The sequence below is a fragment of the Drosophila tropicalis genome, unplaced genomic scaffold, assembly GCF_018151085.1.
Source record: "Drosophila tropicalis isolate 14030-0801.00 unplaced genomic scaffold, ASM1815108v1 contig_845, whole genome shotgun sequence".
NCBI classification, from domain to species: Eukaryota; Metazoa; Arthropoda; class Insecta; order Diptera; family Drosophilidae; genus Drosophila; species Drosophila tropicalis.
Window position 1 is genome coordinate 11,166,288 of NW_027173338.1, and position 13,580 is coordinate 11,179,867.

General features: G+C 38.3%; 2 protein-coding genes across 2 annotated transcripts in view; one reads left to right on the top strand and one right to left on the bottom strand.

The window, feature by feature from the left end:
* Positions 1 to 13,580, bottom strand: part of LOC137580473 (uncharacterized) — a 153,787-nt gene that overhangs the window by 61,962 nt on the left and 78,245 nt on the right. The gene's annotated exons all lie outside the window — the stretch shown is intronic.
* LOC137580601 (uncharacterized) overlaps positions 1 to 13,580 on the top strand; it is a 38,330-nt gene that overhangs the window by 21,550 nt on the left and 3,200 nt on the right. Inside the window, exons 9-12 of the mRNA XM_068294699.1 lie at positions 3,363 to 3,507; positions 6,963 to 7,222; positions 9,860 to 9,979; positions 11,405 to 11,546. Coding sequence (XP_068150800.1) covers positions 3,363 to 3,507; positions 6,963 to 7,222; positions 9,860 to 9,979; positions 11,405 to 11,546 — 667 coding nt within the window. The remainder of the gene's footprint in view (positions 1 to 3,362; positions 3,508 to 6,962; positions 7,223 to 9,859; positions 9,980 to 11,404; positions 11,547 to 13,580) is intronic.

The following is a 13,580-nucleotide window of genomic DNA, read 5'->3' on the forward strand; positions in this document are numbered from 1 at the left end:
CATAGAAACTGTACCCAGTAAAATGAAAAACACATTTATATAAAGAAAACATTAAGTCTTTTTCTGATGACAAACATTTTTAAGTCTCAATCTCCAAGGACCGACTACTCCTGTTTAGAAGCGGCTTAGACTTTGACAATATCAAAATCCATTAAGCATGTTAATTATCCACTTGGCTCTCCCTCCCCATCATTGGCATAGAAAACTTTAAGTCAGTTGGAAAATCTATGAGTGAAAATGTAACAAATTACTTGCAAATAATTCAACTAATCCGAGACTGTCGAGTAATGCGAGTAGGCGTGCGCTCATTAGAAAAGGAGTCCCAAAACTGCCATTTCTTCTTCTCCAGTCACTTGAGTCGCTAACTCAGTATTTTCTCCTCTCCTTGGATCTCTCTCCCTCTTTCTCTTTCTCGGTGTCTTTCTCACTCTATGTATATATATGGGCACACATTTATTATGGCATCGTTTTTTCCTACTCTCAAGTCTTTAAGATGCCACGCGCCGTCTACGTAAATCTTTGCCTACCACTGAGAGGAAAATGGGCTTAGGTATAGACTAGAATAGATGGATGGGGATTGCGGGTGGTGGGGAGGCAGAAATAGAAACAGTAAGAGCAACAGCAACAACAACAATAAATTAAGCTCAACCACAGAAATTCGCCGGAAGTTGCGTGAAACGAATGTGTGTCGGCAATTGTGTTAATTGCACAAAATAAATTGTTAAAATAATAATAGGATACAAACGGGACGAAGCGGTGCAAAGAGAATGACATCTAAATAAATGTATACACACACACACAAACACACACACATACTATGGAGATGGATATAATTAAGTGCCCTTTGTCTATTGTCCACGCTTGTACTTTATGCATTGTCCCAGTCCCAGAACCACGAGCAAATCATCATCACCATCAACATCATAATCATATAGCAAAATCCTCTACAAGAGCCCATTGCTCTGGATTTCTGGTTAGCGCATGATTCCATGTATATCATTTCAGAATTGTGCGTATGTTTCTAATGGTCAGTCCACCGGCCTGCCTTCAGATTGCTGTTCCACCGCAGATGTTGGTCATCATTGTGTGGCGCATAATTGTGTCACGTGGCGCATGAAAATGTTAGCCTTGTCATTGTCTGTTCATTGGTTTAGAGATGTTGGTTGATTATGCTTCCGCCCACACACCAGGCAAATCGCAATCAAAAGAATACCCACATCAGAATGGGGGAAATGATATACGGAAAGCATTAGGAATTAGATCTGAAAGCCACATGGTCAAAAAATTGGTACATCGATTCCTGTACATGCAAGCATGGGTATGTTGGTTTAAGGCTATTCATCACAAGTCACATTATTGAATCATCGATATTTAGGTATGTTTTCGTGTAGAAAATTGCATACATTTAAGTTAATTGGTTTTTTTCCAATTTTAAATCTCTTTTAAATGATAATTCTAGGGAAATTTAACTCATTAATCGCTTGTAATTGATAAACATTAAACACATACTAATTAAAGTAGGTAAACATCCACATTTTACTTACACATTTAATTAAGTGAAATTTATTTTAGTTAGAAACTAAAACCCCTAGTATTTACATGTCGAAACAATCACAACTAAAATCATAAAATACCCGAATGCAAATGGCGTGGGTGGCGACAGAGAACAGAAATCTGGCAAATGACAAAACCAAACATCGGCTAGACCTTGTCCTCTACCTCCATACGATGAGCCCATTCCGTTTGTCCTTCCCCTTAACTCATATTACCCTCTTCGCCAAACATTTGCACTGATTATTTCTGTTAATTTGCATGTGACATTTGCCGGCGGTGACTATTGTGTGGCTGTGGGTGTGTGTATGTGTGGGCGTGCCACACAATGACGTCCACGCTGTAAAATAGAATAAATTTAATTTGTTTGGTGTTGTTATTTATAACCGTTGACCAAGTTAGAAGGAGGGGCAAAAAGGAAACATTAAACACAGTTGGAAACACAAAAGCAAACCCAATTTTTTCACAATGATACAAATCTTTTTATACCTAAATACTCAAAGGTGTGTTCAAAGACGTTTTTCTATTTTTAACTTTTAGCCTAAAGTTAAAGGTCAAGATTTGAATCAAAAGGGGGCACAAGAGTTTATCAACTAAAAGTTTAAATTAATTACGTACATATTTCAGCTAGTCTATAGTAAAGAAAGGCTTTCTTTTAGGAGAGCTATGAAAAGGTCCTATCAAGGGATATATGTAAATAACAGGTAAACAAATTTCTAAAGCAGAGAAACCTTTCGGACCGTTCAATTAAACTCTATTTTAAAGCTTATTTAGTTTGAGTTCTGATCGAAGTACCCAATCATATACATTTAAACAATTGATCCTACTGTTGTTCTCTCTAAAGTTAATAACTTTCGTTTGGGGTTCTTTTCGAAATTGTCTCCACATTTTCCATTAATAAACCAGTAAGCTTCTTTTAGATATCAATATGCTTCCAGCGAATTTGTTACAAAAAACTCGTAAGCGACTAATTTATGACTTCAAGAACAAAGTTGTTGCAATAATTGAGCGTAAATTGTTACGCATAATAAAGTTGTTTTATGCCTAAAAAGTTCAACAGATCAACATACAGACATCCATGTATATATGAACATAAATACATATATAAGTCCCGCTTTTACAAAATCACAGTCAAGGCAAGGCGTCACCAAAACCAAACTCAAAGTGCCATTAATCAAAAAAAAATATATAAAAAAATGCACCTCAGGTGGAAACGAATTTCCATGTAGGCAAAGTAAAAGCACAAATGAGGCGAATGAATCAAAGGAAAAAAATAACAGGAAAATGAAAAAAGAAAAACAGAAAAACCTACCTAAAGCTCGACACAATGAAAAGTTTTCCAACATTTTTCACCACTAAATGACTCTGACTCATGACTCCGGACTGAAGGTTGGCGGTGGCGGAAGTGATAACAAAAGCCGCTGACACTTGACAAAGTTGCGCGAATGCCAAAAAAGAAAGGAAGAAAACCAAAAAAAACAAACACCGGGAAGAAGTCGCAAGGCACCTGCCAGTGGCCCAGTGGAGTTTGTGCCTCCTGTGACACTGACAGCGGTAGATAAGCAGCGTCAACGACAACCGTTGCCGTTTTGGACGGACTCGAAAACATTCATCTTAATGTGACTTAATTTGCAGTTGGCCTATACCGAAAATGGCCAACAGATGTCGCGGTCAGTTGGTGGGGGGGAAATTTGTTGTTGGGGCAACATTTGTGTTTTTTAATTAATTTCTCTGTCTCTTTTACAGTTGATTTTTCAATAAATTTCTTGTCTCATTTTTTTTTTTTTTTTTTTTCCATTCATTCATCACAGAGGCAATGTGCGATCCCTTTGGATGGGCGTGTTATGGGCGTTAACATCTGGCACTGGCGTAGCAGTGGCCTTGCTTCAAGGCTCGGCAGGACCATTGATTGGCGTTGCCATATCCGCCTCCCTTCTGCCGCCAGTTGTCAATTGTGTAAGTATGTTGAATACAAAAAGCCGTAGGGAATATACAAATTATGGTGACTACATTCCGATACCCTGTAGGTAAAAGAAGCCAAAGCATACGAGTGAAGGCTATTATGGTAGAGTCTTCTTACCCAAAAGTAGTTTAGGGCTTCTGATACTGTTCTAGATAACTAATACTCCCATCTAGGTATAGGGTATAAATCTTGAAATTCTTATTAATTGGTAATCTAATATATACTCTTAGACGTCAAATTCCATATGTATACAATATTTATAAACATTACATGTATAGAAATTTTCGTATCGTTTTCTTTTCACATTTTGCCATGGCTTCTGCTGACCTTGAAATTGATTTTGACTAAACGAATTTGATTATATTTAAGTCGGTTATGAAAGGACACCAAATAATTGCCTTTACTTTTTTAGAACTTGTTTAAGCAAGATGTTAATTTATATAAATTTCAAACTTAAAGTAAGCAAACATATTCGCATATATCGAGTGAATCAATGAAGGTTTCCATTTTTCTTTATCCTTTTTCCTTTTGCATTGAACGCTCCCATTGATAAAAGTAAATATGATTTTGCCTTCATTAGGATGATGCATTTGCAGACATAATAAGCTTGTACTTGGCTTCAATATTCCATAATTCTTATGGCGGTCATAAAGGAGTCATTGCTCTTACTTAGCACGCCCACGCCCAAGGCGCACACACTGCGTATGAATAATATGAATAGCGGCAAATAAATTAAATTACTCATACGCAATGTTAGCTTTAGAAAGCAGCACGCGGCAGTGAGGCAATTAATTGTGACACGCTTTTTGGCGTTGCAGTTAGCGGCTTTTTAAGTTTAAAAAAACATGGCCAAAAAGAGTCAGAGAAAGAGAACCGGCAACAGATTTTGTTTCAGCCTCAGTGCGTGCCTTTGATTTATGAAAGGGTGGCGAGAGAGAGAACTGCTAAGGGAACACAGCAGCAGTCGCACACACATGCCCGACCACAGTCGCCGGCATGATTAAGCGATTTCAGCGCCATTGTTTTAGCCGGCTGGCTTGCCCTTAGCCTCAGTGTCCATAATTTGCTTTTGCATCATTTTGTCAGGCTTGCGGTGGCTTGTGAAAGCCGAAACTCTCTGGCCCCCTCTGTCTGTTTCTACCCAGCGGCCAGCCGCCTTTGTCTTTCTGTCAGCATTGATAAATGTCAGCCAGCGCCTTCAGTTGGATGGGAGGGAGGGGGTATGGGAGTCAGTTTGTTTGTTTTGCTGGCCTCCGTTTCCTCTGTGCAAGTTTTTGCTTGCATTTCCTTTTTAGCTGGGGAGGAGCAAGCTTCTCTTCCTGTTCCCCAACCACTGTATAATTGTACGCAACATCCGCTTTAGCAGTTTTTGGATGGGGCTCTGGGTTTCTCAATTTGCACTTGAAAATTGGGTCGAAATTTATGCACTCGTTGCGGTAGGCAAACAGCTGAGGCTGATCTCTCTCTCTCCCTCCCTATCTCCACCTCGTCTGTCCTCGTCGCTTCACTTCTCACTCTCTGCCAGTCTCTTCTGCCATGAGTCAGATTTATGGCCAAAAGTTTTTGGGCAATGCACTTCAGATTAATCAGCAAATTGTATTTTGGCCTAATTTATGGGTCAAGAAAAAGTTCACTTGTGGTGGGCCAAAACTAAGAACCTAAGCCCAAGAAGAAAAAAATGAAACTAAATGGACCAACTTTCATTTTCTCGTTTTGCGGTTTCTGAACTTGGCCCAAAACGCAAACACTTTTTAAATGCTTTGAATGCGTTTGGTTAAGTATTTTCCAATATTTTAAAAAATATAAATACGAAAAACATTAAGCAAACGCTTAAGTTTAAAATTGTCTAAAATTTAAATTGTCTAAATTGATGGAACGACTTCATGTATTAGTCAATTATATCCATAATTCCCTTTTCAAGTACGCCATGATATTTTGAACTGTTTTTATTCCGATTCTAAAACTAAATTTCCTACAAAATTTTGGACGAAAATTATTTTTTGCATTAACCACAGAAGAAAAATTTATTTGTTATTAATGTCAAACTCACTAGCAGATCCGTTAGATCCAGACATCGAGCAAATACTTCAAAAAAGTCTTTGGCAGTTGCAATCGATTCCTTTCTCAAATTACTTTGATCTTGACTTAATGAATATAATGGTTCCAAAAGAGAGTTTTCAATTGCCAAATTTTGACAAGCTCACGGCGGATGTGGATCGAGTAAAACAAGCAATAGACTCAAGTTTCACTCGAACGGATATTATCCACCGGGATATGATTAATACATTTCTCGATTCATTTAATATTCGAAGGAAACTTCGTTGCCTGGAGAGCGGTCAACTGATCAAATCTTTAAGTCACAGTCGGAATGAAACAAAATCTTAACGCAACAGAAGAGAGGATAGAACCAACAAAAAAAAAAAAAAAAAAAAACGATGATCCAAATTTAATGTTATAAATAAATTACAAGTCTTACAAGTCTAAAAAATAATCTTATATTTAATCCCAAAAAAGGAAAAAGTTTAAACCTTTTTAAGCAATTTAATTACAATTGCATCTTAAAAGAGTAAAAGCAGAAACCATTTTATTATGAAAATAAATGTCATTCTTATTCTCAGCTTATTAACTTTTAAATTGACTATTTCGTGAGTAAAATGAACTTCGGATTGCTCCTTGACATTTTTGGTTTGTCGCCTTTACTTGGAAAATCCAAGCAGGCAATAATTTAGCCAAAAGAGCTCGTAAATTCGCATAATAGAAAACGAATAGCAAGTATATGAAGTTGTTAGGGGCATGGATATGGAGTCTCAGGAAGAGGCGGTTGGGAGGATGGTGGGAATGGAGGAAGCAAAGTCATGAGCTTTTCGCACAAATAGAAAAACAAACACAAGAGGCACGCACTTCCGCTTCCTAAGGGCAATGTGCTGAGTCATTATAATTTATAATAGTAAAGCAAAGAATACGGAATAAAGTGTGTAGAGAGAGAGAAGGAGAAAGAATGAAAGAACAAGCAGACAATGCGACAATGAAGTTTTATCTGCGTCTATGTCGCCCACACACACGCACACATACAAACACACTTCCAAGAAAAACGAACGAGATGAGAGAATGAAGAAATTTATAACAATTCAAGGCCGGGGAAACTCTACTTGGTATGCCAAAGGCAACGACAAGGCCAGTTTCAATTTCAATTTGGCTCGCAGTGGAGGCTCGCATGAGGCGACCTTCTGACCTCGACAAAGCAGACGCCACTCCGGCCACACATGACGCGCACGCGGACACGGACCATGGACACACACAAACATGGACGGAAGTCAACAAGAATCCCAGCACAAAACTTTCCAGTCACACTCATCATCATCATCAGCAGCATCATCTCTTTCTCTTTTTCTTTGCACTTTCTCTTAACCGGACATCTTTTTCCATTCCTTTCCATGTTTTCATGCAGGGCCTCTTCTGGTCACTGGCCTGCATTTGGCTCATCTATCCGGAGAAGCGTATTCCACATTTGAAAAATGAGGCAATGAACTCAACCAGCGCTTATCCGTTCATCTACACAAACTATTTGCCAACGGAATTTCTTGTCAATGGCATTGTATCCGCCTGCCTGACCATTGTGAATGTCATTTGCATATTCATTACGGCCATTATTGTGCTGAAAATCAAAGAGGTCTCCGCCCCCTACACGGCCAGTCCGGACTTGAAGCGGTAAGTTTATAGATAATAAGAAAAAAAATGGTGAAGTTCTGCGAAAGTCGAACATCAGACCAAAACGTGGCTCAATTCAGCGAGATGCATTGGGCCATATTTAATGTGCGACTAAGCAAGTGCTTTTTAGCTTATCATTTCCGTTATGCCAGCGAGCCAAGGGCCAGTCAACTGATCATTTGTATTCGTAATTAATAATATGTAACTCACTGGCTAAGTTTTTCCTTTAATCAGCTTTTAGCCCGTTTCCCTTCACAACACTCGCACACACACATTGTTTGCGGTTGTGGTCTACTGCCTCCTTGTGGGCGTGACAGTCACAAAATACAATTTTCTCAACAATGGCATTGACTTTGACATAATTAAGGTCTCAGCTGATAAGCCTATCTATGTATATACTAATGTATGTCTCAGATTGGCATGGCACTAAAGGTAGACATACTTGTCCTCTGACGTTTCCGCTGTCCCGCCTGTGCCTGTGGATGGCACGTGTTTTCAGCAAACTAGCTGGGGAAATTAACTTAAATTGTCACATTCTTTGAATGACTTGTCGCATTTAATCAATGAAATTGTTCAACATTATTACTTTCTGGGGAAAACCAAGCATCAGAAAGTTAAAGCTATAAAGAAAGTCAATGAGAAAACAATTCTAAAACATTTCTGACGCCAACTTGACGTTGATTATGTCACTATATAGTATTTTCAATGAATTTATTTCAATTTTCACTCTGCCTTTTTTTTGTGTCAAAATTTCTTATTTAAATATCTCTGTAAAAAGTAAGTCAGAAGCTTATATTCTTTTGAAATGTAAGATATATTCGAAACATGTAATACCAATTAAATAAGGTCCATTGATGGGGAATCGGATTTCATGTATATTAGGTATAATTTGTTAAACTACAAAATTACAAATTTAATCAAATAATTCCAAGAAATCTGAGATAAAAATGCTTATTATCGTTACGATTCAACAAGCTCGGATTTGGCATAATCCGCCGACCAAGTCAAATAAAAAATATTTTTGTATGAAATTTAATAAACTTTGTCGCCCAACAATGTCTTACGCATGGTCCAGACTGTTTCTTTTGGGCTAAACAAAAATGACAAATCGCGTAATTAACTGGCCTATTTCAGGACTTTCACAAGAAATCACTCATACGCCAAGTGGCCTAAATGAAAATAAATGTGTTTTATTGCTGGAAACGCTGCCTACTCTTACCATGGCTTGAATTACAAATGGTGCCATGCCAAGGATGAGAGCAATGTGGCCACGCCTCCACTTGAATACGTCCAGAATATTTATATATACATATATATATATATATACATATTTATGTATATCTGTGTCTGGCTTGGACCAGGCGGCTGGCTTTAATTTCCTAAAGTGCCGTATTAAATTAGTTAAAGCGAGGGCTAAACGTTTTTGATCTTTTTTGCGTGTGGTTTTTTCTCGTGTTTTTTTTTTGTTTTTGATGGGGGAGGGAGGTGAATTTTGTGGCCTTTATTTTATTACGTACATTTGTGTGACAATTTCTGCGTATTTAAGCACGCGCACGCTTGCTGACCCCGCCTAGTCGACGCCTGCCCATGCTGGCCCCGTTTGCCGGCTTTGGTGCCCCAACTCTTTGTCTCTAAAATGGGTTTGTTTGCGGCACTTGCAACAATTGTTTATGCAATAGTTGTGTTTGCACTTCGTTGCACTGACACAGCGGCACCCATGGGCGTAGTCTAAAGTATTTCCGCTAGGCAAGTCAAGTTTTGAGGACTTCCTGAAAAGGTTCAAAGTTCAATTCTATGCATCTATAACACATGGCACAGTTGACGAATCCAAAATTGGATGAAATCGAATAACTACTACCGTACTGTATTTTTGTATTGTAATCTTTAAAAATCCCTGCTCCACGACCATGTTACCATGGCAGACGAAAGCCACGGTCCGGACTATTGCAGCGGGCAAATACATAAATGTCATCAACAGAGATGCGATATGGGCCATTGGCCTCTTCTTATGGCATATGCTATGCAAGCCTAGCCTTCCAGCCCCTCTTTGGGAGGCAACCCCGCTCTTGTGCCTCTCATCCATTTCGGCTGTTGCATTACGCATAAAGTGCAACATGATTTCATATTTATTTGTTGTTATACAAGTTTGCTTTGCTTTTGGGCGAATTGGTTTTGTTTGCTCCGTTTTCTGGCAACAACTATTTATGGTTTCTGCATTTCTCTTGTTGTCTCTCTGTTTCTGTTCATCTCTGTCTCCTTTTCATCCATTCAAACTCTTTTTTTATCGCGGCTTTGTGCCAGCAATATTTTTGAGCATGAAGAAAAAAATGGGAATAAACTTAAAAGAAAACCAAGTAGAAAAACTGTTGCCGTTAAAGGCGTTGCCAATTTTTAAAAAAGGAGGAGCAGATTCTGGTCATATGTGTGAATGGAGACATATTTTGTCTATAAATAGAATGTTATTAAAATATGAAATAAAACCGTTCTGGTTTAAATTTATTTCAAGCTCTGAAAAAAGTCAATATTCGTGTCCATTAGTTTAGTGCAAGTTGTTATACTATTTAGTAAGCTAGTTGTGCTCTTCTAACTAATCAATTTTATTAAAAATTTGCTTTTTAATTCACTTTTTCTTTATAGATTTTGGGAGACGGATCTGCGTACAGTGCGCAAAACGAATCGTTCAACAATGAGGCGTGGCACAATGCGAGGCGGCGGGGCGGGTGGTGCAGGTGGTGCTGGCATTGAGAAGCTTATTGGGTAAGTGCTAAGGAAACGAAAGCAGAAAATTCATTCGTTTTTATGATTTTCTACCATTGTTTATTGTTGTCAAGGTAATTTTAAACATAAAGGTGTATGGGGGGTGTGTGTTTTCTAAGGGAAGGGCTCTTCCCACCCGGTTTTACTCCCCAAGGACAGGGCAATTTACTTCTCGCATTTGTCTGCAAAACAATTTCGAAAAGTAAATAATAAAAGTATTTATGTTATGAGTGCCAATGTGACTTTCAACCAACACCCGATTGCCCAATTGCCACCCACCAACGACCTCCACCCAATCCTCCTTTCCACGTAGTATTTTTTCCTAACTGTTCCTACATGTGTTTCTCTCAGGATATAAATAAATATTATTCTGTCAAGGAAAAGCAGCAGCAAAAGCAAAAAGCGTAGCACACACATACATATAAAAAATATTTATCGCATAATTGAAATCATTGCCAAGAATTTATGACATTCTTGGGATGCCACAACAACAATAACAAGAACAACAAAATCGGCACAAATAATAATAAAATACTTGTACAAAGGTAAAAAGAAGAACGAAAACAGAGAATAGAAAAATGAAGAGTAAAGCAAACAAACGCTACAGATACGGAAGTTGGTAGCAAATTGATTTATAATTGTTTTTACAATAAGTTATGAATACAGCTGCAAATTGTTTGCACTCACTGTGAACGTGATCTTCGTACCTACATATGTAAAAATGAGACTCATAAATCTGGACTTTCACATTAGAAAGTCAAAAATGATCTAGGTAATGGCTTTATAGTTGAAAAATAAATGTGCACATATGTATTTTACATGTATTACTTTTTAAGAGCGTTTCCTATAAATTGTAACTAATGCGGTTTTAAGGACTGAGATTATCTCAAGAAGACATGAGAGATTGCAGTCATGATTTAAAGTATTAGGTCTTAAAAATTAGTCACTATTCTTCATTCATTACGCCCAAATGGGAAAGAATACTTTCAAGTACATTCTCTCAAAATTATTCTTAACAAAAAGCTGTTATAATAGGCTGAAAAAGTATTCATCGTTTAAAAATTGTGGAATTACACATTCCGCCGTCTACCGACCATAAATTACTACAAGATCGGAATGATAATAAAAGCCAGACAAACTAAATCATTTGCCATAAACGACTCTACCTGTTAAATAAACATTTCGAAACAAACAAAACGAAGACTCGAGTGACGTCTCTGTGGATTTCATAACAATGAAAATTCATGCCTCAAATTAACACCCGGCTGGCAGTGTTTTTAATATAAGGCACAAAAAAGTTAACAAAACAGTAAAATCTACCGCCAAGTACCATTTACCATTTACGAAACCTCAAATGTTTTGTGTGAGAAGCAAAGGATTTCGTTGAATAAAATTAACACGTTTTTTCTATTTACTCCTACACAGGGGCGGCAACTATCAGGGAATGGAGGAGACTCGCGATGCTAAAATGGACACGGCACTGGAAAGGGCTCTGGCCCAGGCCGAAAACGATGCCACATTCAAGAAGGTCAAGCGCATGAGTTACTCGAGCAATGCCGCGGGAGAGGTGGGTTCTGTGGAGGGCCACGAGAAAGGACGGGGATTCATTTGAATTGCAATTTATGTGGGATGTTTGCAATTAGCCAACACTGCAAACTAAAGGCTTGAGAAGGGTAGAAAAATTGGGGCTAAACTGACAGCAACGTTTTGTTCTGTGTCCATCTGAAAAGGATACTGACAGGTGGGCTAAAAAAACGAAGCAAGAAGATGTTCATTTTTCAATTAGGACTCCAAGAGACCATGGGAGTTCCTGGGAAGGAAATTATAGATCTAAGTCAAGTCACAAGGTTTACAATTTGGGTGCCATTTGGAAATTTATTTTTTTTTTTTTTATAAGATGTCATTTGTCACTTGCAAATTGCTGGTGCTTAGGTAGCCACCGCGTACCGCCTGCGTGTCCTTGTGGTCTTCCTCCTTCTATTTCTGTTGTTTCTACTGTTCGATGTGGAGTTATTTCTACGTGATCGCTTAACTTTCCTTTTCCACTTGCGAACGGTCTTTTTCTTACCACCTGTAGTGCTAGCCGCTGTAGTTGTGGTTGTTGCATCGCTTGCCGTGGTTGTCTCAGCGGCACTCGAAGCTGCCGTGGTGGCTTCCGCTGCTGCTGTGGTGGTTTCCTCTGCTGCCGGGGCCACAGTGGTTGCTTCAGCCTCTGCCACACATTCAGCATCGGCGGCATTGGCCGTATCCGTGCAGTCAATACAACCAGCGACTGTGGCATCAGCGGTGCAGGTCACCGACTCCGTCAGAGGCAATTGGATTAGGCAAATGCCCAGGATAATACAACTTACAATTGCTGTGATGGCTTTCATTGTTGTGAATGATAATTATCTGCTGGAGACTCTCCGCTTTTATAGTAGGTATGCAGTGCGAATTGTTCTCTATTCTTTTTTTTGCGAATTTGCACAACTGTTTGCGAATTTTTGATTGCAAATATTGATATTTATTTTTAACATTGCCTTTGAAGATTTGCTATAATCCATAGATAAGTTGTGTTGTGACTCGATAATATTTAGTTTTAAGTTTCTTGTCAATACACAACTTTCTTTTCTTTGAACTTATTTATTTGAACAGCTGGCAGTTTTCATTCATGGCATAAAATAGAGTGTAAATGCTTCTTTCTTGGCTTGTTTGCATCCATCTATCCATCAGTATGTTTTTCTATTGTCATCTGCCGCATCTGTTTCTTAGCCAGCTCATCCAGCTGGAAGCCAAATTTCTTAGTCTTAATTGTATAACTGCGAGATGATCTTTAGCTGCTAGGTTTGGAAATTTATAGTTATGCTAATTGGTAAATATTGATTCAATATTTCACTTTCTGCGAAGGAATTTCTTGTAGAATAAATAGACTTTCAATTTGATAAGAAACTTACTATGAACTAACATGAATTCCTACCTAAGATATGTTACTACATATCACGAATTAATTGCTTATTAATAGCTAAAGTTCCTTGCAGTTGTCGCCACACTGACGTATGTACTAGAAACCTTTGCGGGGAATTCCCCTAGAAATAAATACTTAAGAGAAACTGAAAAGAATGATTATTTTCTTCTCACTTAGTACGTTTCCACTGCAGCTAAGCTTCCAACACATGTCTCCAGCAGATTAACTTCAAATTGCTTAAACCAGCTCCATAAACTAAAGCTTCAAGCGACCGCGACACGACCCAACCAGACCGAAAACCTACAACCCCTGCTGCCTTCCCCATTTCACAATCAGTCGGATGTAATAAAAGTAATGACAATGCCAACTTAACAGATACAGATACAGTATGAGCAACAACAACAACAACAACAGCAGCAGTAATAAGAAGCACAAACAACAATGAGAAGTGTCTGCAAATCGCATTTGTCATGTCCCACGGACTTCTCCATGGAAGTTGGAATGAAAGTCGAAGCATCCACTGACAAGAAGCATTTAAACTTAATTACTAGCAATTATTTGACAGAGAATACAGAAAAAAAGAAGAAACAGGAGAAGATGGCTCAGATGATTCGATGGCAAACAAAAGGAGAACGAAAGAGAGAACTGACCTCAATC